This window comes from Spermophilus citellus (assembly GCF_964194105.1).
Source record: "Spermophilus citellus genome assembly, chromosome: 2".
NCBI classification, from domain to species: domain Eukaryota; kingdom Metazoa; phylum Chordata; class Mammalia; order Rodentia; family Sciuridae; genus Spermophilus; species Spermophilus citellus.
The window spans coordinates 242,624,083-242,648,816 of NC_138183.1; the positions used below are offsets into that span (position 1 = coordinate 242,624,083).

The window sequence follows — 24,734 nt, forward strand, 5'->3', positions numbered from 1 at the left end:
ATGCTTGTCCAGCCGGGAACAGAACAGTATGTACCTAGAGACCTGCTTCCCGGCTGGCCAGGAGGGCGTGGGTAAACACCACCATAAAAAGTGAGAATGGGGCTAGAAAGAAGGCATAAGGACATGACTTCCAAAGTCAGTTCCCTTTATTAAATGTTGATTTCACAGACCAGAAATACAAAATAAAAGTAGAAATAGGCCCCAGTTAGGAGCTACAGGCCTGACCTCACACAACCCCTGCTGCAGCAACTCAACAGGGCAAGCAGCAGCTACATCAGTAAGGTTGGGAAAAGTAGGACGAGGATCTGGACCTTGCACTGCCCTGCCTCCCAACCAGTCTCCCCAAGTTACAAGGAGCCATCCTTGTGAAGCAACAAAGTTAAGATGCCTCCCTCACTGCCCCAGCAAAGTGCATGCCACCAGGAGAGTTTGTTCAGATGGCACAGAATCCAAGGACTACATGTCATGTGAGTAGAAACTTGTACCAGAACATGGGTAGGAGCTGGGGGTATGACAGGGCAAGCGCAGAGAGAGATTTTCTTCCTCTCTACTCATCGGAGCCTGATGCCGAGTCCTCTGAGCTGGGAGGAGTACTGGCCAGTTCTTCTTCTTCAGAATCCTGAAAGTCAAAAGTCTCTTAAGCAGAAAGGTATGTACAGAGGAGTCCTGGTTGCCCTCTCAGTCACTATTCAATGGCAAAGGGCCCCTAAGTCCTATCCCCTCCCTACAAGCAGAACCCACCTTCAGTATCTCAGAAGCCCACCAATCCATTCCAGCTCCAACGGGTAAGTCTTGTACCAACCACAGCCCACCCACCAGTCCACAGATTCTCACCCGCCTCACCTGCCTCACCCTTCCCGCCACACAGCCCCACACTCCTGGCGTACCTCACTCCGCCGCCTCTTCTTTTTGCTCTTGTTCTCTCCGGAAGAGCTCTCATCACTGGACACAAATTCTTTGCTCTTGAAACTCTCGCTTAGCTGCCTTGATGCTGACTTGGATGATGAGCCCCTAGAGGGTGTAGATTTCTTTTCCATCTTTACTTTTACTTTCTTCTTCTTCTTTGACTTATCCCTATATTAGCAAGAGGGAAAAGGAGTTGGACCTTCAGGTTCCTGGCACTGTCATGGAGGCCAAACCTCTCCCAGCCTTAACAAGGTCCCTCCCAGTCCCTGTCATTCTGTTCTTTTCACTGTCTGCCCCAACAGAGAGTATCATAAGTGAATACAATAAAACAGTCAGGGGTTAAGCCAGGCATGGTGGCCCAAGCCTGTAATCTCAAGAGACTTGGGAGGCTGAGGCAGGAGGATCACAAATTACAGATCAGCCTCAGCAACTTAATAAGGCCCTAAGCAACTTGGCAAGACCCTGTCTCAAAAAATAAAAAGGCCAGAGATGTGGCTCAGTGGTAAAGTGCCCCTGGATTCAACCCCTGGTACAAAAAAAAATCAGGGGTTATAACCTGAAGCAGCCCCATATACAAAACTTATCTGACATCTCCTGCTTTATCTTTAAACATCCACGTGAATTTTATATTAGGCTCTACAATAATTTTCCTAAATTCTCCCATACCTTTGAATAAAACTGACTCGCCAGGAAAATGGGCCATTTTATCCAGTGATTTCAAATCCCTATATATCGCCCACATTTAAGAAGCTCTCTCTGCTCTGCCTTAGCTATCTACCATCTTTTAACATCCAACACTCACCTCTTAGAAGACTCGCCTCGGCCTCCCTCATATTCTTTCATAGCTTTTTCATATTCCCTCCTGGCATCCTCAGCCTTCCGGTCCCACTCCTGTCACACACACATACACACGTAAGACTGAAGAATGAGACCTCATCCCAGGTGCAAGGAAAATCTATAAATCTATACAGAAAAGTTTCACCAGTGGCTCACCCTGCCCCCTCCATCAGTAAAACACCCCCACCCAAGAAAGCCCTTCTTGGAAGCCGATGAGGTTCACCAGCCCTTCTCTGCTGCCCCTCACCTCTTTCTTCTCTTTGGACATCCCCTTCCAGATTTCGCCTGCCTTCTTAGAGAGATCTGTGATACTGATGCCAGGATGGTCTGACTTTATCTTCTCTCTGCTGGCATTGAGCCACAGCATGTATGCAGACATGGGTCTCTTGGGGGCATTGGGGTCTTTGCCCTTCTTCATCTACGTAACAAAGAACCCAAATGCCATTAGCCAGCTATTTCCCACAGACACCCCACAGTCTTCCAAATAATTTCTTTGGATCACCTAACTTGGGGGGGAAACAGAGGAAGAACTAAATAGTATCAGGCTAGACTGAAAGGTCCTAAGGGCAGGGATCATGTCCTCTTCCTCTAGCTCAGTAAGGGATCTGGAAACACAAGTAGCCTGTCTCCAGTTCAGATCTTCCAGAAACTAATTATCTCAGGACCAGAGAGAAAAATTACCAAGAAAACCCTCAAGGCCATAATCGCTGGCTAGAAATAACAACCCCAGGATGGTGAATCAACACATCTTTCTATGGTGGACAGAAAGTAGAATGGACACACAGGCACACACACACTCCTATCTAGAGGAGAATCTGCACCTCCATGGGCTTCTTTCGGCTCTTGCGATCCTTGGCCATCTTGGCCCTTTTGAGCTGTTTCCGCTTCTTCTCGTCCCGGTCACTGTCACCCTCATTACTCGAGGAGCTGGCAGAGGCATTACTGTCAAACCTGCCAGAGAGTGGGGCTTAGATTCTGAGTGGGAGAACAGGACCTAGAGACCTTAGGAGGAAATGGAATCCAAAGACACCTGCCCAGAAAGAAGCAAGGGAAAAAGACCAGAGGAGAGCCTGCACCACCAGTCCCCAACTCTGCCTCCTGCCCATCTCCTCTCCAGACTTCACCACCACAATGGGTTATTTACTGAATCACATGAACCAATAAACTCCAGCCCTCTCCTTGGTCATCATATCCTAATCCAGGCAGAACTCCTTCCCATGCCCAAGTACAGAAACACTATCAGGCTTGCCCAGAACGTGCCAAATACACTTTCCCACTTCCTTTGGGCTAATCATCTGAGTTTACCCTGCAGTCTTTTCTGATAAAGAGCACCAAAAGGGAGGAAACCCACCCAGCACATACCCACAAAACTGACAGTCTTAGCTGATACACTGCGACTCCTCAGAAAAAGGAACTACCTGACCTGTTTTCTGCTGAAGTTTTTTCGTAAGCATGGGGGCAAGTACAATGAGTGGACTCCTGGAGGTTGTTTTCATTTGTTTTCGTTTTTGCTGCCCAGTACCAATTCCTTTTGGGAACTATCTGGCCTTCACTCAGGAGGGGCTAACCCCATCCACAGGCTCTATAGGTGGCTACATGGCTGAGTTCCGGCTCATCAAAGACCTGCACATCCTAATGATTCAGGTTCAGGAAAGGGCAGGTGATTACACCATTCATTTTGCTATTCACTGAAAGAAGTATTTCTAGGATTAAGCCCAGACATCTCAGGGTAATTTGGCCCCAAATGGGGCAAACCTAATTATAATAAGGAAATCACCTAAGCTTAGTGTTGCACACCTGTAACCCCAGCTACTTGAGAGTCTGAGGCAGAAGGACTGCAAGTTTGAGGCCAGCCTTGGCAACTTAGGGAGACCCTGCCTCAAATGGAAAATTTTTTAAAAGGGCTGGGGATGGAGCTCAGTGGTAAAGTACTTGCCTAGGTTGCATGACTCTCTGGGTTCGATCCCAGTTACAATCAATCAGTCAATCAATATGATAGATAAGGGAATCAGAAACAAGAGATTCCCCACCAACTTTTGAACACCTAAATTCAGTAGTGTCTAAAGCCAATTCTATCCCTGAACTCTTCAGTTACAACAACTTCTGAAAATCTCTTTTATGCTAGTTAGTTGTACTTCTGACAATCACAATCAAAATTCTGACCTATTTAGCAGAGGGGTATGGCTGCCATTGATAGTGAGGAAAGCAAGATTCCGTGGACTGCCGGCAGCGGGCGCACACTGCTCTCATCCACTCTGTTCTCTCCCCACTACACTTTCTGGCTTAAAACATGATGTGCACTAACAAAGTCCTTGGCCCTTGAAGAAATGTTTCCTATATCACCTCATTAGAGGTCTCACTTTTCCACCCTAGGTCAGTGTCTAGTGCTGAGAGATGAGAAGTGTCCAGAAATCTTCTGGTCCCTTAAGCTTATAGGGCACCTCCTCACCCCCATGAGCTACAATCAACACTCACTCCTCTGCCACGTCTTCCTCCTCTTCACCTGGGTTGAATGACTCATCTAAAAAAGCAAACAAGATGCATCAGCTTCTGCCTGGGTGAAAACCCCACCCTCTTACCCAGACACCCAGCTCTGCCACAGGGTGAGGAGAGGACAGTCTGACTGCCCTGCTGCCCAGCACCGAGGCTAGCCCACCAGTTTCCTCTCCCGAGTCATCGCTGCTGTCGTTGGCATTCTCTTCCCGGATCTTGCCCTCCTCCTTCATCCTCTCCAAGTAGGCATCGTGCTGATCTTCATCAGAGTCGGCATAGTCGTCGTAGCTTGGGTTCATGCCCTGGCCAGGGAAGCCATGGGAGTGAGGGCCATTGCCCTCCTGCCAAACCTCTGCACTCAGAAGCACTCTCCAGTGCCTGTGAGATCAGAGCAGAAGCTCACAGAAGACCCTGGAGCTAGGTCATTTACACACAGTCAACGTGCAAGGCCTATGCCCAGGTTTGCCTGCCACACCAATTAGTCCAAGCCCCTCCCTCTCCCAGCCCCACACAGAGCTCCTGAGGGGCTGCACAGACTAATCTAAGGCCATGCAGAGAAAACCTGCACCAGAAGGGGGAAAGGGTCACACGCACCTCTTTTTTCTATAAGGGCAAGAAGAGAAGAGAGAGTGAAAAAGAAGCCAAGAAATCTCTGCTCCTTTCTCCCCTACAGAAAGAACAGGAGAGAGGCTCATCCTTCCCAGACAGAAATACCTCTTTCAATCCTCGGTTTTTGATGTTGAGCTTTTTTGCATTGACAAAATCAAACAGCTTTCCATACTCCTCCCTGTGGAGGGGGGGGAGAACAGTGTTACCAGATGGCAAGGACCAACTCAGGGGTGGACTAAATGATGTTGACACCCAAGGGCCAGGGCCAGATGGTAGTGCTGGCACTCTCAACCACATCGTCCAACCCAACTGCTCAGAACCCCCAGAGGACAGCAGGAAGAAAGGTCAGGCACTGGTCCTAAAAAAGGAACCTGCACAACCCTTAGCAGTTCTGGGGAAGGAAAAGCAGGGCGGGGTGTACCTAGTCACCAAATATCAACAGAGCAGGAGGAGTGCTGGGGAAGGGACAGTCTCATCTTTTTACTCATCTGTATTTCACTTCATAGGGTTATTATGAGGATTAAACATGAAGATGTCTGTAAAATGCTCAGCCCACTGTAAGCACTCAATAAACATTAGCTGCTGTGTTCCCGGGCACAAAGCTCATTCCAGGAAACAGACAGATAACGTTTCCACCGTCAGGGGAGGCTAGAGAAGAAAAAAGGCTAGTACCCAACACACACAGCTTTCATCATATGGAAAATAACTTTTCTAAAAATATAAAAAAGCAATGGAGAGGCTTCTAAACTGAGTACTTGAAGGACCAAATCCCAGGGAAGCAAAAGAAAATTCTGCTTAAAGCTTGCAAAGTCAAAGTCATAGGCCTAAAAAGAACCCCAGGCCCTGACAAGACTTCCCAGTTGAAACTACGTCAGGATCAGAATACCCAGGAGGTCAATTGAAGGAGGATCTCACCTCTCAATGCTGCTGAAGGTGTACTGAGTGCCCTGCTTGGTCTCAATTTCAAAGTCAAAAGAGCGAGTGGTGGTGGTGCCACGGGCAAAATTGACAAAGGATATCTCATCGAAGCGGATGTGCACAGGTGGCTTGTGGACGTAGATGAACCCCCGCTCCAGCGGGTACAACAGTCCTGAGCTCGCCTTATAAGAGCAGGTGATGCACTGGGCCCCCGAGTGCCTGGGAGGATACCAGAAGCCTCATCAGTGCCTACCTCAGCAGGGCCAGAGAGCAGCAGGACACATGCTCAGCCCTCAACTGAGCAAATCTCACCACACCGCTCAGAAGGAAGCACTGACAAGGATCTATTCAGGGCTCCAACAGATTGCATTCCCTTCTCAGGAGGGGATTACCCAGGAGATATGGCATTTCCCAGCCTCACTCCCAGCAGGCCAGGATCCCAAGCCTGCACTCTCACCCTTGGAAGTTGCCTGGGACTGTGATCTTGCGGTTCACCAGTGCTTTCATGACCCGGCTGACCATCTCATAGAGTGATCCTGACATGTTCTTGGTGAGCCGCCCCTCAAAGCGCTTCTCTACCTCTTCCCTACAGAGCAAGGTGAGATGGTTAAGCACAATTGCTTTCTAATGGCATACCTGTCTCCTGCCTGGACAGTGGCAGGAAATGAGTCCAGGTAAACACTTACTCATTCATATTGAGCGTCAAGGAAATGTCCTCATCCTTAGAGAAGAGGAGGATCAGAAAGTGGTAACGGGTTTGGCCCTGCTTGATGGGGGGATCCAGGCTGATCTGATAAGGAAGAGAGGACAAGCTTAAGGACCAAACTTCAGATGAACTTGCTATTCACCAATACAGAACTCTGAACACCACTGAGACATCTACTGAAGACTCAGGCAAAAACCAGGACCATTTACTCCAGAGGTTTCTGCTTACCACAAAAAACATCTGGCGTTGGTCCTTGTGGGGCAACAAAAAGAGGCGTAGTACAGTGGTATAGGGGATCTTGTAGTCAAAGGTCTTGCCATGCAGGTGCAGAAAGGTAGGGTAGATCCGGATGTCATAACGACCACGGGGAGTCAGACACTGTAGCTCCCGGAAAATGCAGATGGCATCTCCAGTAGCCTGAATTACATCTGCCTTCGAGAGCACATTCTGGGCAAAGGCCTGCAAAAGCACATACCAGTAATCAGGCAGTAGATCACTGCTACAAGGCCAGCCAGCCAAGTCCTCAACATCATCTGCCACCAAGGCAACCAAGTAAGGCCTCACCTCAACAGGGTCCACACCATCTTCCTGAGTGGGAGGGACGTAGAAGCGCACCTCCATGAGAGAGACCTCTGCATCATCATTCTGGTGGAATTCCAGTGTCACCTCATTCTTGCCTGTAGTACACTGGGACACATTGCTGAGGGGTATCTCAAAGACCGGCTGGTCACCAATGTCAAAGGAAAGTAGCTGCCCTGTGAGGAAAAAGCTTATCAAGCCACAAGCCACTGCCCTTGAGTATACATAAATAATGTTCCCAGCAAACTAAGTTTCATGAGGACAGGATACTCAGGCTATTTTGCTCATATTGTATCTGCAAGACCAGGCACAATGCTCGATTATACAACATAGACTCAATAAATACATAATAAAGACACAAAATGATAGAAAATCAGAGATAGTGGTAGCAGAAAGACAACAAAATAAGTGAAAAGCTGAAACCCTTCATCCTGCCTTCTCCCCCAAACCTCAGTCTTCCTTAGGACTCACCACCAAACTTCACTGTCCCCCAATTCCAGCCCTTCACACACAGATCCTTCTCCATTAGTTCAAGGCGATAGTGAGTTTTGAAGAAATCAGAAAGTTTCTCAAACTCCTGTAGTTGAAGGGGAGAAAACACAAACCCAGTAAACCCTGGTGGCCTTAACACAAGTTCAACATCCCAGGATTATCTATTTCAGAAAAACTGCCCCAATATATCCTTTATCAGAAATGCATGCTAACTCAGTTCAGTGTCTCAATTCTGAAATCATTGAAAAGATTACTTGAAGAGATGGATCCTGGGACTCAGGCCAGGGGAGGAGTAAAGGAATTGACATTTCTGGATATGGGTCTCACAGTGCTAAGTTTTTAAACATTGTATAGGTATTGTTTTAATAAAACTGGAAGTTAAAAACCTCTAAGTCTATAACTAAAGCAGTTCAAAAAGGAACAAAACCAAATAAGAGCAACAAGCTAAGATTCTGAACGTGGATAAAAACAAGCAGAAACCACTATCTAAATTAAGATAGCAGAAAATATTCTAGAGTCCAGGCACAAAGAGTCTTGCAGGCCTTCAGTACTCAAAGCAAAACACTAATTGTTCGAAGGCTTCACAGCCTTACTCCATGGAGGCCAAACCAGCCAGTGACATAGTTATCAGCTGAAGAAACACCAACTTTCTCTAAAGGTTTAAAAATAAACAAGATGGCACAATAAAATTGTGGGTGAAAGGCATCAGGACTTCTCACCGATTCTCGGAAGCCATCATACTTGTACACATGGCCATTCTTTGTGAGGAGTTTCAGTCCATGTCCCAGAGCTACACGGCGCCAGATACCCTCTGTCAACTCCCCAGCCTGGATGTTGTCCACTTTGCCAGTCTTGCTGTTCTTGAAGATGATACCCTGGCGGCTCAGCCTTAGCCGACCATCATTCTATCAGAGGAATAGGCCAAATGCAGGAGGATGTACACACAGGATATGTTGGGTACCCAGTTCTACCCTACACCCATTCAGGCTGCAGGGGACTGACCAGATTATCAATGGAGGGAATGTGGGGGGATAGCTATAATAGCCAGGGTCACTAAGAAGAGACAAGTGGTCAGGAAGTATGGACTTTAAACCTGGCTCTGACATCGAGAATCCTTGTAGGTTCTCAGTTTGCAACATAGGGATTTAGGACTGAACAGCATACATGTTCCCTTCAAATACCAAGGGCCTATAACTTTTGGGAGTCTTTCTCAATATTGACTTTTGCTGGGGAAATACCAGACATACATTCTGAGTCTTCCTTTTCCAAAGTAATAACATCATCAAAGCTAAATTTTGTTAATGTGCAAAAACTTTCCCCTCATTCTCTCTCTCCACCTCTATTAAGAGACCAAGCCCTTCTCACCATGGAGCCTTTCACCTCCTGGTAGATGTCGTTGAACTCCAGGGTCTCTGCCATGATGACCTGCCTGTGGTGGCCTGGGCACAGAGCCCTAGGCTGCACAGGGAAATCGAATCAACTGGGAGCTGGGCCCCAACTCTTGGGTAGGTATGCAGATGCACAGCAGACTGGAAATCTGAATTCAGGAGGAAGACAGGTGCTTGAAAGACATCACCTCATTCTGCTCATAGATGGAGCCAGGCGGCAGCCCGCTTGGGATGTCTGGGATCTCTTCTGCCTGGGAACCTACAGGCGGGTTCTACAGTCCTCCAGGGCCCAGGCCCAGCTCTGGCTGGAGAACCCGGCCTGAAGTGGCGCTTATATCCCAGCCAGAAACCCACTCGGTGAAGCCCACCGGGAGTCATGGCAACGAACAGCGGGACCCCAGAGGCTGCTCGGAGCCTGGACCTCAACTCCCCGCAGAATGCAGAATTTCCCTCCCAGCGTTCCCACCACTCCGGGGCCCCAGACCCACGGTTCTCCCCTCCCTCTAAAATGGATTCGCCCGCTGCCCGCGGATTTGAACGCGGAACGGTCCATCTCGAGCGTCCCGCGGGGGAGCGGGGCCCGCGCCCTTCTGGGGCCCGGAGACGACGACCACCCACCTCTTCAAGCTGCAGCCTCGCGACGGCCCAGGAGCGGGCGGTGGGCTAGATGGGGGCCGCGGGGGAGGGGGGCGGGGACGGGGGATGGGGGTACACTGGGGAAGCTTTTCCCGCGTGCGCGGTCCCGCGTCCCGCCACCGGAAATTGTGTACAGACCATAGAGAGGATGAGCCAGCCGGAGAGACTCGAATTGGGTCCAACGAGGAGACCGTCACATAGAGCGTCGACGACTCTGGAGGACCTGAGGGAGGGGGATTGTAGCGGTTCCAGTTCCCACCCGGATGGAAAGTGATCGGAATATGGGAGCGTGTAAAGTTCTATAGAAAGTTAGAGACGCTTCTTCACTTGGAGACTAGGTTCTAAAGGGAAGTTATGTAGTTTTATTTTATGGGACTTGCTACAGGGTCGTTGTGTGTATTGGGACGATGCTGTGCCCCTCCCTCCTGCAAAATAGTTTTCTCTCTTGTAGAAAGTAGTCTGTCGGGCCAGAAGGAAAATACAGGGTTGAGAGAAAGACTGCTTCCACTGGCTGCGAAGTGCGAAGGGAATGCGGGTGTTGGGGTCTGTGAGTCAGCCTACTGTTCTCAGCTGTACCCTGTCAAGTGGGACTGGATCCTTTTTGAAAATGTGTTCCCTGTACATACTCAACATCTTCCCACCCATAATCACAATTTATGGATTCCCTGGAAGAGACTGGCAAGTGCCGCATCAAGTTCAAGTGCTGGTGTCAGATTTACCTTGGAGCCAGACTTGATTTGAAACCACATCAGCTGGGGTGGCAGAAACCTGGCCCCCCTCACATAGTCTCAGGGTGCATCTTGCAAAATCAGAGAAGGCCAGGCCTAGAAGATGTGTTTATCTACTCGTACCACCACGCGCCCCCATACACACTTTATTTTTCCTACCTCTTTTTTGTAGATGAGAAAACTGAGGCCCAGAGAGAAATTGCTCAGGGTCTCAATGAGTTGGCAGCAAAGTTGGAGACTAGAACCCAGATACCCTTAACAGCAGTCTGGTTCTCTTCCATCAGTCACAGTGGCTGGATGCTCAGAGTGATGGATAATATGTGTCTTGTAGAAAGAAAGAATATTTAAAGTCAAAGTTTTCCTGATACTCATTACACCAGCTTGCCAACTCCATCTTGGGGCTAGGAGACAACAGGAACACCCCATTGCTCCCTGAATGCACAGCTTCAGCCTTGGATTAAATAGTGCTCTACACTGCCTATAAATAAATCCAATTGTACTTAACACATATGTATTTAGGGCCAGTGCACTTCTAGGTTTTGAGGAAACTAGTGAACACAATGAAAATAGTCCTAGCCTTCCAGAAGCACATAATTGAAAAAATAATTCAGATAACTTGAGAGTGAAAAAAGAAAAAATAGGATAACTGCTATGCCACAGGCAGAGCTGCAGCCACTGCCAATGCAATTAGAAAGATGTGACTCTTTACTCACCCTGTTCTGGGAGACCCAGAAAAATGTTCAAGAGACCCCTTCCCCGACCCATGCTATTGGAGGCAACTCAGGAAGGGAAGGAATAGCTGCAGAATTGGGTGGAATTAGGTGAACATTCAAAAGTGAAGGGGTACTCAGCTCAGGCAGGCTGGGGGTGGGGCATTGCAGGGGGCTTTAGGGAGAGTACAAAGCAGCTGGTGAGCTTAGATGAGGATGCAGCATATGAGAACCAAGCAGAAACGGTAGAGAGAGTGCAGATAAAACATGAGTCCCAGAGGGCCCTAGCCAGCTGCTTCCCAGGCAATCAGGAGCCCAGGACTGAAGACCCCACCCCTGTGGTGACATCACAGGGGAATGGGGTGGAGACGAATAAAAAGGGTGTCCCCCACCCTGGCCCTGGACTCTTGGCAGTCAGAGTGTCAGGAGCTGAGAGAGAGCCTGGGCATTGGGCTAGGGTTGCCTGGCTTACAGGAACAGGCTCTTCCTCCAGCCCCTCTAAGCTGTCCCTTCCAGGCCTTGATCGCTGTCTGCCTGTCCTGAGAACCTCGCTGTCCTGAGGCTGCCATCAAGCCCCTTCAGAGTGGCCCCAAGCACTCTCAGCATGAACTGCATATCAGACTTCTTTACTTACGAGACCACCAAGTCAGTGGTTGTGAAGAGCTGGACCATTGGGATCATCAACAGGGCAGTTCAGCTTCTGATCATCTCCTACTTTGTGGGGTGAGTCTGTGGTCCCTCAGATCCTAGGACTGGAGGGCAACTTGCTATCCTGCCCTCCCCCTCCTCCCTCTCAGTGCTACTGTCAAGCTGCTTGGGCTTCTTTTCTCTTGGGGGAAACATACATCTTCCAGGGAGCCTTGTTCCAAGGACTGGTCTCTGCTGCCACTACCCAGGATCTGGTCCCCAGATAGATTCTTTTGCCCCCCAAAAAAATCCTCCACAGTTGGAGAGTGGTTTCTGAACACACGCTCCAAGGTGTGTGGTCCTTACCCCGGCACTGCCCTCCAACAGGAGAGGTCCCCAGATGATCCATTTCCACTCTCCCTCTCCTATTCCCCGCAACCAGAAAAGAGGCAGACCCCACCCCACATCTTCCCATTCTCTCAGTCAACTCTTTTGGGTCCCAGAAAGCAAGGAAGCACAGAAAGAGGAAAGGGAAGGTGCGGAACCCAGAGAGGAGATGACAAGTTGATCAGGCTGATGTTGGGTGGGAGGGTAGGCTGGGGAGGGAAGAGATCTCTGGATTTGTTTTGGAATGAGGAGTTCCCTTCTGGCTTAGAAGAGATCTTGGAAAGTCAAGAAGCCCTTGCTCTGGGAGGGCAAAACAAAGGAGGGAAGTGCCCCGTGAGATGGAGAGAGACACAGGCACAAATAAATTAACAGTCAAAGTGACAATGGTGAGAAGAAAAGTAGTTTTTCTGAACATGGGGTGGGGTGCCTCCCTGAGAATCCAGAATTGCTGTCCTTTATCAAAAAAAGCGTGAATTCCCAATCTCTGCTTGACTGTGTGGCATAAAACTCATCCTGAGTGTTGCTCAGGAGCCTGCAAGGTCCAAACATTCCTTTAGGCCCCCACTCTTGGAGGTACACACCCCTACACCTACAGACACAAAGGACCATGGGGCAGACAATGGGGAAAATGCGCGTTCTGTTCTTGTGGTCATTTCCACACACTGGTGGGCACCAGGAAATGCAGACAGAAACCTTGATGGTTTTCCTTCCTGGAGTGCTCTGGTCTCCCACTGTTCCTGGAGACAATGGATCTGTGTGGGAGAGACAAGCCACTGGCAACCGAGTTCATGAATTAATTGAAGCAATTCAAAGAAGACATCCTGTGTGCATGCCCATGCCGGCTGGAGCTGCGTGTGAGCAGGCCTGCTTGCCTGAAGGGTTGGAGTGGTGTGTGAGGATGCACGTAGAAAGGTGGGCAGATGTGATTTTTAAGCAATCTTTGCTTCATATGTTTGGCGAGAGCCGGGTGGCTTTGGTATGTGGATGTTATAACAAGGCTGTATATCCAGTGTTCCTTATGGGATATCAGAGAAGGGATTCAAGCTCTGGGATAGGATTAAATGGCCTCCAATCTCCCTTTCAACACTGAGGTTTTGTGAGAGGTGATATTTGCAAATGTCCCATGTCTGCATCTCCAGAGCTTGACTCAAAGTTGGTTCTTAACCTTCTCTGTCAGTGTGTCTATTTGGTGCCATGCGTGTTTACAGCCACAAGATGGTGTGTTGGTCCAGGTGAGTGCAAACGCTGTCTCAGCACATTCCCACCCTGGCCTGGCCCCCTTGGCTCCAGACAGGAGACTGATGGAGGACAGAGACAGCTGTCTCCTGGACCGGCCCACTCAGCTCCCACTGCCCTTGTCTGTTCCTCATTATGATCAGATCAGATGGGATCCTTCAGTTCTGGGGGCTGGAGGCCAGCCTTCTGGAGGGAGCAGGAGAGGCTCTGTGGCGTCTTGATACCCAGCCCCATCCATCTCCCAGCCTGACAGCTCCCCACGGGGCAGTGTTACATCAGCTGCTCAGCTGCATGCTCCTTGGCCCAGCCCCCTAGCCTGAGCCCATCTCTGTGTATGAGAACCCATGCACTATTGTGACCTTGGGAATCCATTGTTGTTAATTAGCAAAGATGTACCAAGTGTCTCTTCATGCCAGGTGTTGGTATGCATGGAGGATAGAACGGTGAACAAAAGCAGAAGGGGAACCGGGCATGGTGGCGAACACCTGTCATCCCAGGGAACCAGGAGGCTGAGGCAGGAGGATTGCAATTCCAAGGCCAACCTGGGCAACTCAGGGAGATCCTATCTCAAAAGATAATAAAAATGACTGAGGGTGTAGCTCAGTGGTGGAGCATTACTGAGTTCAATCCCCAGGGCCAGGGGAGAGGAAAGCATACAGGGTCTTGAAATTCACAGTGTAAGGCAAGAGGTGGGCATTGAGCCAGTCCTCGCCACCAACAAGTGTGGAATTTCATCTGTGGCTGAAAGGTGCACAGTGCCAGGAGAGCCACTCCCATGTAGGTGTTTGACCTCAGGGAACTAAGGAAAGGTTTTTCTTGAAATTCCATGTCCAAACCAAGATCTGAAGAATGTTCCTGAAAGGAGCAACCAGGTTCAAGGAGGAAAGAAGGAGGGTCCAAGGTAAAAAAAAAAACCCGCCTCTGCACAGGAGGGCAGGAAAAGAAGTTCATGGCCGAGCTGAAGGAGCAGAGGTCAGAGTCATGTAAGATGCAGGAGAACACAGAGGCCAGACTCAGACTCTCAGAGAGCTCTCCTTTTTACAAGAAGTAACGGACAGGAAGAAAGCTACTGGAGCATTTCAACATGTGTGTGAGTGACTGAGGCTGAGAAAGACAGCCTTGATGAGATCCGAGCTGGGGAGACCACGATGGCCAATCTACCCAGAGCTTGGGAGAGTAGGAGTGGATGGGGAAAAAAAGATAGGAGGGGAATACAGTCTGATGGAGAGATGAGGGTGCCTAGCCCCATAGTATTTGCAGGGTTCAGTGCTGTGTTCTTAGCATGTAACTAAAACTTGAATATTTTTTCCCTGTTTTCTGAGCCGGGTAGACAGGATGCCCAGCCTTACCTAGTGGAGTGCAGCAGGAGGTGGCTACTCCTCTGTGCATTCACAGCAACACGCCCCCTTATTCTCTTAGCACGTGCTGTCACCCCCACCTCCAGCCTCAGCTGCTGTCATCACTGGTTTCCTTTATCCACCCCACATCCACAAGAGGCCAGAATTTACCCCACATTTCTCCTGTCTTCTCTGAGCCCAGGTGGTAATCCCCAGTCTCCTCTGTGGGGTGGGACTTCCTAAGGGCCAGTCCCCTTTCTGGATCCTGGAAATAGAAGGAAATCAGGTCCCAAGGAAGTGCTGGCTGGTGCCGGCCTGACTTTGAAGAAGCTCCCTTTCTGGTGACCTGCAGGGAGGGACTTTTGCAGTGCTTCAATCCTCCATCCCTCAGATGGACCAGCGGTGGATTAGAGAGTCCCTGACCCATCACAGCCCTGCTCTTCTTGTTTCTCCACTGTACACACAAATCACCAGCTGCATGGCCACCCACTTGGGTTTAGAATATCCAGCCTCATCTCAGATCTTATATAGCCGTTCGGCACCTAAAGCAAGTACAAGAATGGAGATGTCAGGTTTCAAGAGAAGAGCCTGAGTGCCACCTTCTTGCCCCCCAAGTACCTCTTGATTGAAGGTAGCACTCTGAACACCTTGTCAGCACATCAGGCAGCAAATTCTGTGGGCGGACCTGTTGGACCCGCCATCCTGTGGTCCAGAGAGAAGTGCAACTCTCCTTCCTGCCTGCCCTCTCTACGCGGCAACTCCATAATGATACTGTGGAACACAGAGCATCAGTTAGAAGCCCAGTTCTGACGCCAACTAGGAATGGGACCTCGGAAGCATCCCTTTAGGCCCCTAAGTCTCAATCCCCGGATCTGGAAGATGGGTTTAGGAATACCTCCTCCCAGGGAATTATGTCACCAGGGAGGTGACACACGTCGAATACCTTGCCTGAGACGGTGACTCAGTAATACTCAGTAATAGATGGGACTATTAATATTCCACAGACTCCCTATCGCGCCTCCCCCTTTCCCTCTGCCCAGCTCACACCTTCCTAAGAGACCCCTCTCCTCCAAAACACACAACACACGCTCTTCACACCCACTCCCTGGCCTCCTCTTTGACTCCCTGGGGGTGGACGGGAGGGTGCTGGGATGCTGCTCTGGCCTCCTTCCTGCACATCCCACCTGCCAAGGAGCTGCCACACGCCTTCCGCTCTATAAATAATAAACCAGGAACTCGAGAAAAAAATAAGTCAGAGCAGCAGAGTAAAATGCCAAGAATTGAAGGCTCAGTCCTGCCCCATCTCCTAAGCCCCAGCCTCTAGAGACAGTCTCGGCCCCTTTGTTCTGGAAATGAAGCAGCCCCTCATTTCCAAGCTGCCCTGATGACATTCTCAGCCCCGTGGGGCTACTGAAATTCTTCCACTTGTTATTTAACTCAGAGAGAGAAGTCTAATACGGCCTCTCCTCCCCACGGGGGAAAGAAGGAGCCTTAGAGGAGGAGAGGGAGGAATGGGATTGGTTAATTGTTCCTCCGAGTCCTGAGCGCCTTCCAACTGAGACTTTCCTGAGCTTGAAGAAGCTTCCTCTGGTGATGGAGCAGGGGTTAGCAGGACAAGCACCAGGGTCCAGTTCAGGAGGGCAACTGTGCGCTGGCCCTGAGCTGGGCACAGCTGAAGATGCTACGGTGAGGTAGCTATGAGTGGTCTGAAGCAGATTGCCTGGTTTGGGACCCACATACCAGCTGTGTGAACTTGGGCAAGTCTGCACACTCCTCTGTGCCTCAGCTTCCTCATTTGTAACATGTAGGTAATTATCAAAGCTGCCATACTGGCAAGGATTCATCAAAGGAGTGAGCTTAGTGTCCCGTGTTGGCTATATGATAATGGTCTGAACTCTGCTTCTCATCTGCATATGTTCCTGAACCTTAAGGACAGGAGCAGGGGTCTCCAGGAGCCATTACATTAGATCAACACAGAGAAATGTGTCCATTCTGTGGCCAGGTACACTGAGGCTTAGGAAGGGTGTATTTGGACTGTGGCTAACGCTCTGGTGAGTGTTCAACATCATCATCAGCCATCATAGCTGGGAGCAGAAAGCCAGGGTCCCGGACCTCACTCCATCCATTCTGGGGGACCCAGGTCCAGGAGCTAATCATGCTGTCTGGATATCTACTCCATTTTTCTATATCAGGATGCTCCCTTCTCTTCTGCTAGAACATAACATGATGAATGAGATCCTAATGAAACTCCTCCCCTTCCCAAAAAAGAAAAGTGCCGGGGAGATAAGGCACACAGTAGCACAGTGCTCCACAGAGACCTGGTGTTCGTAAAAGCATTTACAGGCTTGTGAATAACTCTTAATGGCGCATTAATCAGGATGCTGCTGGCTCTAAGGCAGCAACAATAAAACAGGTAACAGGTTTGGAGCCATTTGCCAGTGCTGTGCATGACCCCACCCTTTCTCTCCCACTCAACCATTCAGACTTCAAGTAACACTACAGAAAAATGATAAAGATGCAGGGTGATTAATATGTTAACTAACAATACAACCACTTCACAATGTATACATATTTCAGAACTTTAATTGCACTCTGAAATATGTAAATCATTGCTTATTGATTAAAAAAAAAGAAAAAAAAGAATCCAAGTGAGTGAAGCGCCCTATAGGGGTCAACTCCAGATCCTCACACTGAAAACCGAACAAGGAGCCACTTGCAAACATCATCCTGTGTTTGCAGTGATCATGACCATGGTGTCCATCTTACAAGTGATAGTGACCCTCCCAGCATGTTCTGGGAGCTTCCCCCTCTGCATCTTCCAACAGTGGAGGACCCTGAAAGTCATCCAGCTCAACCTCCACCCGGGGAAGGGGTCTCCCCTTAACACATCTGACCATGATCTCTTTGGCCTTCCCAGCCCTGCAATGCCCACCACCTCCCACAGCAGCCCATCCATGGCGACTCAATGGTAGTTAGACAGCTCCTGGGCTTGGGATCCTCACCACCCACTAATAAACACCTCAGGTCAGCTCAGCCCCAGGACTGTCTCTGCAGCTGCCCAGCCTAGGACTCCCACAGTTTTGTCTCAGTCTCCTGCCACTCATCTGATGCGGCTTTTCTACCCTGGTGAGATACAGAAAATGACCCTAACCCAGCATTTCCAAAAGTACCTTCCAGAAGATGTCAGTATTTCTTCAAAACCGGCATCTGTGCTTAAATAAGATTGGGAGGGGCGGGGGTTGTAGTGGTGGTAGAGCACTCGCCTATCAGGTATGAGGCCCTGAATTCCATCCCCAGCACCGCAAAAATAAATAAATAAATATTTAAAAATGTAATTAAAAAATTAAATTTTAGCAGATGCATTTGTTGTTGAACTTATGTGATAGGTTTTCTCATACATGGAATGGGGACAGTAACAGCATTTGCTTGCGATTGTGCCATCAGAAACAGAGCATGTCCCTGGCTGGAGGGGGCACTGAACCAGGCTGAGAGTAGCTTGAGCTCTGAGGGTTGCGATGGTGACTGCATGTGAAATGCAGAGGAAACAGTTGTCGGGTGTGTCTGCAGGCCCTGCTTGCTGCAGGCTAAATCCGGGAGAGTGGTGATGGGAGAAGGGAAGGGAGCCCAGCTACATCCCCTGGGTCGATCCACGGCTTTAAGCAGCAGGGAGAAACCACTATAGGTAAATGACCACTTGGTGGCAGCACAATTCAAGGAATAAGATTAAATCCCCTGCCCCACCCCCAACCCCATTCCATTCACCTGCCAGGTAAAGAAGCAACCACTGCCCCTCTGTCCTTCTCCATCCTCACCTGACACTTGGAGGGAGGAAGGCTGCCAAGTACTCAGTTCCCAGGGGCCTTTGGTCGATTTTTTTCCTTGAACATCTACTATGTGCCAGGTGTTTCGGATACAGCCATGCACAGAGCTGGGAATGCACATGCTCTGCCCTCTGCCCCTTCTCTCCTGGAAGCCTGCCAGAGAAAGGACTCTATTATCAGCAGGAATGACTTTAAGCCAAATTTTTAACAGAGCAACAGCTCCCAAGAAGGTGAACATTTGTTCTTAGGGGTAAAAAAAACTCACTCTTTGATGTATAAAGCACAAATATGCACGTGGTATCTGTGATATTGAAGCGGGGAGCAATTATTTTTTAAAAATTCTAAAAAAGCTCCTTGGTGGGGGAGGTAGGGAAACACTACTTTAAGTTCACCAGGGACTCACTAGGGTCCCACATCTCCAGTAAGGCCTTGTCCCTGTGCTGCCATAATGCTGGCCAAAAGAAGCCCTCTCCCAGCATCTTCTGCTAGGCCTATGGACCCTTGTCTGTCTCTCTGCATCTCTGCTCTCCTGCCCCAGATGGGTTTTCTTGCACGAGAAGGCATACCAAGTGCGGGACACAGCCATTGAGTCCTCAGTGGTAACCAAGGTGAAGGGTTTCGGACGCTATGCCAACAGAGTCATGGACGTGTCTGATTATGTGACCCCACCCCAGGTATGGTTTCCCTACCCTGGGGCGTGTGTATGCTCACATCTGGGGAGGGTGGGGAGGAGGGGGCTGGGCAAGAAAAGTGCCCCTGGGACTCCCAAACGGGCCTGGCCCCCTGGTTGCTGGGATTTGTGGGGCAGCTTGGGTCTGACCTCCAGAGTGCAGTTCTGGGCGTCAGAAAGCTGGGTTCCTCTCCAGGCTCTACCTTGACTCATGCTGCAATCAAAACACAGCACCCACGTGGGTGGTCAGAAAGAGCCATTCGGATCCTAGCTCTGCCCTTTGTTAGCCTTGCCACCTTGGTCAAATCCCAGAGTCTCAGTTTCCCCCTCTGTAGAGTGGGGACAATAGCAGTCCCTGTCTCAAGATGGGGACTGTTGCAGGATTTTCTCTCCCTGCTTCTCCCAAGGGCACCTCCGTCTTTGTCATCATCACCAAGATGATCGTTACTGAAAACCAGATGCAAGGATTCTGCCCAGAGGTGAGGGGACAGAGGAGGTTGGAAGAAGGGGGTCAAAGAAGAAAACGCTGTAGGGAGAGGTCGTCGGCAGGGAGGGCCTGGGTGCGAGCCTCCTAGCTGTGACTGGCACCTCCTCCCTCCAGAAGCCACCACTTTGGGAGGCAGTGGGAGCCCAGGGGCTCACCAGGGCCAGGGAGAGTCCCTCACACTCCTGCGGTCCCATCTCCCCCCAGAACGAGGAGAAGTACCGCTGTGTGTCTGACAGCCAGTGTGGACCTGAGCGTTTCCCGGGTGGGGGTGAGTCAGCCCCTTCCTCACCCCTCCCATCCCCAAGCTGTTTTGGGGGGCAGCAGATCCCCGAGAGCCCACCCTAGGAGCAGGCAGAGAACCCATCAGCATTTGTGGAGACTCCCTGGGTGCCAGACCCAGAGGGGCCTATGAAGGTGCCCCCAAGAGGAGTGTGAAGTCTAGGAATGCAGAGCCAGGCAGGGGCACAGCAAAGTGGCATGTGCTGTCCAGGGAAGGGAAAGCACAGGAAAGGGAGAGAGACTGGTTCTGAGAGAGTGGCCCCGAGCCTTCCTGGAGGCAGCGGCATTTGGACTGGGCCCTGAAGACAAGTGGGATTTGGCAGGACAGAGACGGCTTCAGGCCAAAGGAGCAGCTCCAGCTCAGAGGTGAGGAAGAAAGAGCTAGAAAGATAGGGGCTCTGGGTGCTGGGGCTTAAGGAGCTGTCAGAGGAGGGTGTGGACTCTCCTTGGTCTGGTCTGCAGCTCAGGAGGAGAACAGGGAGAGAGCTGTACTGTGCAAGCACACAACAACGAAATAGAGGGTCCGTTCCTTGGCAGATCCCTGGGGCAGGGGTGGTCCCTGATGAGGAGGGGGAAGGGACTGGCAAAGAGCAGGTGGCCAACCAGCCTTAGTGGCTCCTCCCTCGCAGGGATCCTCACCGGCCGCTGCGTGAACTACAGCTCTGAGCTCCGGACCTGTGAGATCCAGGGCTGGTGCCCCACAGAGGTGGACACCGTGGAAATGTGAGGTTCTGCGCCAGACGGGAGGAGAGAGGACCCCACCTAGTTCCTCTTTGCCAACGTGGGGAGCTCTGCATCTCTGAGCTTATGGAGGGTCTCAACGTAGTGTCTCTTCATGGGGGTGGTGGTGGCCTCTGGGTATCATCCCGCCTGCCCCTTCTCTCCCTTTGACTCTGGAGACCCAGAGAGGCCTTCCCATCACTCCCCTTCATCTGTAAGAGGTCTCCCTTGGGAGGCATCCACCAGGGAAAGAGGCTCTTCCTGAGGGCTAAGGCTTCCATCCTCACCCACAGGCCTATCATGATGGAAGCGGAGAACTTCACCATTTTCATCAAGAACAGCATCCGTTTCCCCCTCTTCAACTTTGAGAAGTGAGTCCTCACTTCCTCCCCCAATCACCGGGCCACCTCACCTGCCTGAGAATGAGATGCCCCATGCACCATGGTTCTCTCACTTCCCAAACCCCATCTCCAGGACTCCTAATCCCAGCCTCCCAGCGGCCTTGGCCTCTGACTATTGAGTGGATTGGGGGGCTAACTTCCCTGCCAGCCTCCCTGCCTTGGGGCTCAGACCGACCTGGGAGTTTTGTTTGAACCAGGGAGGGACCATTTAAACTTGGCCCTGAGCACAGACGCCTCCTGAGACTGGAAACCAAGGAGCTTGTCCGTTTTTCTTTCCCTACATCAATCCCCCATGTGGTATCCCGTTTCTTAGTCAGTTCAGCCCCTTGTGTAACTCAGTCATTCATGAGGGCACGAATGGTGGGCATCTGCCCTGTGCAAAGTACATTGGCAGGCCTGCAGAGGTGCCGAGTGTCAGGAGTGACTCTTGCCCTCCAAGATGCCCAGCCTGGCAGCTGGGGGACATTGGGCATGGACACACATAACCCTACTATGGATGGAGAGTGTTTGGGGTTAGAAAAAGATGCAGAGCAAGAGGGGAGGGAGACAGTGAATACCCAAAAGCTCAGGACATGGACACCCCTGCCTGGGTGTGGAGAACCCTAAGCCCCCTGAAGGCTGGAAAGCAGTTTGTGTGGGACCACTTTAACCCTGGCCTTGCCTCTCTCCTCTTCTCCCCAGGGGGAACCTCCTGCCCAACCTGACAGCCAGGGATATGAAGACCTGCCGTTTCCATCCTGAAAAGGCTCCTTTCTGCCCCATCTTGCGGGTGGGGGACGTGGTCAAGTTTGCAGGGCAGGATTTTGCCAAGCTGGCCCGCACGGTGAGAACCTAGTTCTTCTTCTGTAACCTCTACCAGGGGAACTCAGCCTTTCCCCAGACTCCAGAGCTCTTTGGAGGCATCCCAGGAGACCAGGAAAGAGCTGTGGCAAGACAGTGCCACCTGGTGGAAGTATCCCAGGCCTGCAATTGGCTTTGTCCCTGAATCCGTTCAGCCCCCATCCAACCCCTACCCTGAGTGGTCTCCCCTCCAGTGACCCATTTCCCCCAATCCTCAGTTTCCCATTCCTGTATTTATACATCCCTTTAGGGAGAGGCGATAGAACTCTGAAAAGGGCCACACGAGGGGACAGTGGACCCATGGCCACTTTCTCTATATTGTAGACAAGGAACTGAAGGTTCCAAAAGTAAGAAGGACCCTGAGGCTCCAGGGTTCTACCCCTGGCTACAGCACTTCTTTACTGTGACCAGTCACTTTCTTTTCTGCCTGCCTCCACCTTCCACCTACAGAATAAAAAGAAGTTACTTGTCACAAGCCCCTGTCCCACTCTGGCTGAGCTCAGGGGAATGCTCATGTCTGGCCCCTTTCTTCAGGGTGGAGTTCTGGGCATAAAGATTGGCTGGGTGTGCGATTTGGACAAGAGCTGGGACCAGTGCATCCCCAAATACTCCTTCACTCGGCTGGACAGCGTTTCTGAGAAAAGCAGCATCTCCCCAGGGTACAACTTCAGGTAAATACCCGCTCTCCTGGGACATGGGGGAAGGGAGTCAGCTCCAGAGAACTTCACCTCAGGCAGCAAGGCATACTGGGAAGGAAAGACCCTTGGCCCCCTCCCTGCTCCCATAAGGCTTTGGCTCAAACTAGGGAAGGACTCTGTAACAGGCAGCCGCAGTGCTGCATGGGCTGTGCTGTGAGGTGACAGCTCCATTACAGGAAGGGACTGAGCCCAGTGCTCCTGCTCAGGCCATAGTGAAGCCCGATGGCCTAGTGAAGCCCGATGGCCTAGTGAAGCCCGATGGCCAAATCCTGCTGAAATGCTGGCTGCTGTGAATTCTTGTCTATTCTTAGCACTAACATGTAGAGGTAATGCCCGGACAGCCCCATTCCCTGTCCTATGCCTGGACTTTCTAAGGTCTCTCACTGACCAAAGTCAGGGCAATAACTGTTCATTTTACAAGATGGTAGTTTTGCATTTTGCAAATTTTGCAAATTTTCAAACCAGGAAATTTCATGAGTCACAAATAACAAGTATAATGATTATTAGTTCTTCCTCAGTGCCTTTCCAAAGAACTTAAACCAGTCTCTTAATATCATCTAATATGTATTCTCAATAGCCTTGAGACTTAAGGGATCTTTTGGGGTTTTTTCCATTTGGAATAGAGGGAAAGAGGAACCATAGGATACACTATCTGGAATACTTGAAGGGCCCTGGAAAAACCCTCGGCCTCCTCACCTCCTAATTTCCCCTTCTGCAAATTTATGATAGCATCATTATTATCCTGAGAATCCTATCAGCCAATACTTGAAAAGCTTTAGCTCCTGGTTTTGATTTACCTTTAAAATCTGAAGACTCAGTTTCTGCCAGGGTCCTGATTAAGTACACAGTGTTGTACACTAAAGAGGCCAAATGTACTCAATAGGCAGTGATAGGGATGATCTACATATGATACATTCGTTATATATTCAAAGAATTGTTCTTCAAATTTCCTTTGTTGTAGTAATACTCTCTGTTATAATGGCATACGTAAGCTAAAAGAATCACATCACTTTTTTTTTCACTTAATTTGTAACTTTGAAAAATAATTACCTATCCCATTAAGCTTTATATTTAATAGTTTCGAATATATATGTATGTTCTCTGGAAAGAAGAATTTTTAAAAATTGAAATTGCTTTCATAATCAACTCCAGAGTTTAAAAAACCATAGGAAACAACACATATTTTAAAGTAGTTTAAAAATACTGTTTGGCTCCCTGGCAGAAATTGGCATATTTATTCAGTCAGTACATCACACTGAAATCAATACAAAGGATATTTGTATGGTGGCTTAAAATAGTAACACATTAATAAAATTCTCATAATCTAAAATGCAAGTTTTCATCCTCATAACTTCCCTCTGGCCACTGGGGATTCTTAAGTCCTCCAAATAACTCATTTGGCAAGAAACACTTATGAAGAGTAAAACTATCATGAAGACCCCAACAACTGGTATCATACAGTTTTAGAACAATGTCTTTCATTTAAAGAAGAATGGGTCTGAAGTTCTTATCTCTAATTTATCATGCTGTGGCTATCCACCCAAGTAGGCACAACAGGCCTAAATAAGCTTGGATTGTATTTGGGGACACAAGATGGAAGATCTCTAAGGATCTCACCAGTGTAATTTCCGGAACCTAAGGAAACCCATCTGAGAGGTATGGGCCTCCAGGAAACTGACTCCTTCATCAAAGCCTCCAGGCCATAGTAAGAAGGGGCAAAGCACTCATTTGGACCTTTGAAGTTGAAAAGAGTTTCCAAGCTGGGTGCAGAGGTGCTTGCCTCTAATTCCAGAGGCTCAGGAGGCTGAGATAGGAGGATAATGAGTTCAAAGCCATCCTCAGCAACTTATCGGGGCCCCGGGGCCCTAAGCAGCTTAGACCTTATTTAGGCCTAGATCTATCTCATGCCCTGTTATGCTTACTGGGGCAGATAGCCACAGCACAATAAATTGGGGATAAGAACTTCAGACCCATTCTTCTTTAAATGAAAGATATTGTTCTAAAACTGTATGATACCAGTTGTTGGGGTTTTCATGATAGCTCTATCTTCATAAGTGTTCCTTGCCAAATGAGTTATTTGGAACCAGCCTCAGCAACTTAGCGAGGCCCTAAGCAACTTATTGAGACCCTGTCTCTAAAGAAAATATGAAGGGGCTGGGATTGTGGCTCAATGATAGAGCACTCACCTAGCACGTGGGAGGCCCTGGGTTCAATCCTCAGCACCACAAA

The 24,734-nt window shown here is 49.7% G+C and overlaps 2 protein-coding genes across 2 annotated transcripts in view; one reads left to right on the forward strand and one right to left on the reverse strand.

Annotated features, from left to right (window-relative positions):
- Window positions 1-124: 124 nt before the first annotated feature.
- Window positions 125-9,667, reverse strand: SSRP1 (structure specific recognition protein 1). Its single transcript, XM_081282150.1, has 17 exons — window positions 9,547-9,667; window positions 8,906-9,077; window positions 8,260-8,445; window positions 7,520-7,625; window positions 7,034-7,224; window positions 6,698-6,928; window positions 6,450-6,553; window positions 6,221-6,349; window positions 5,761-5,982; window positions 4,951-5,023; window positions 4,400-4,538; window positions 4,219-4,264; window positions 2,565-2,694; window positions 1,991-2,161; window positions 1,709-1,797; window positions 888-1,074; window positions 125-619 (listed from the first exon to the last, which is right to left on the reverse strand). Exons 2-17 carry the CDS (start codon window positions 8,957-8,959, stop codon window positions 548-550), a joined length of 2,130 nt encoding a protein of 709 aa, XP_081138276.1. The 5' UTR covers window positions 8,960-9,077; window positions 9,547-9,667; the 3' UTR covers window positions 125-547.
- A 1,939-nt stretch (window positions 9,668-11,606) lies between these two features.
- P2RX3 (purinergic receptor P2X 3) overlaps window positions 11,607-24,734 on the forward strand; it is a gene marked incomplete at its 5' end in the record, with an annotated part of 28,056 nt that continues 14,928 nt past the window's right edge. The window contains 8 exons of the mRNA XM_081282302.1: window positions 11,607-11,725; window positions 18,949-19,084; window positions 19,488-19,559; window positions 19,772-19,835; window positions 20,476-20,569; window positions 20,860-20,937; window positions 21,649-21,790; window positions 22,342-22,478. Coding sequence (XP_081138428.1) covers window positions 11,607-11,725; window positions 18,949-19,084; window positions 19,488-19,559; window positions 19,772-19,835; window positions 20,476-20,569; window positions 20,860-20,937; window positions 21,649-21,790; window positions 22,342-22,478 — 842 coding nt within the window. The remainder of the gene's footprint in view (window positions 11,726-18,948; window positions 19,085-19,487; window positions 19,560-19,771; window positions 19,836-20,475; window positions 20,570-20,859; window positions 20,938-21,648; window positions 21,791-22,341; window positions 22,479-24,734) is intronic.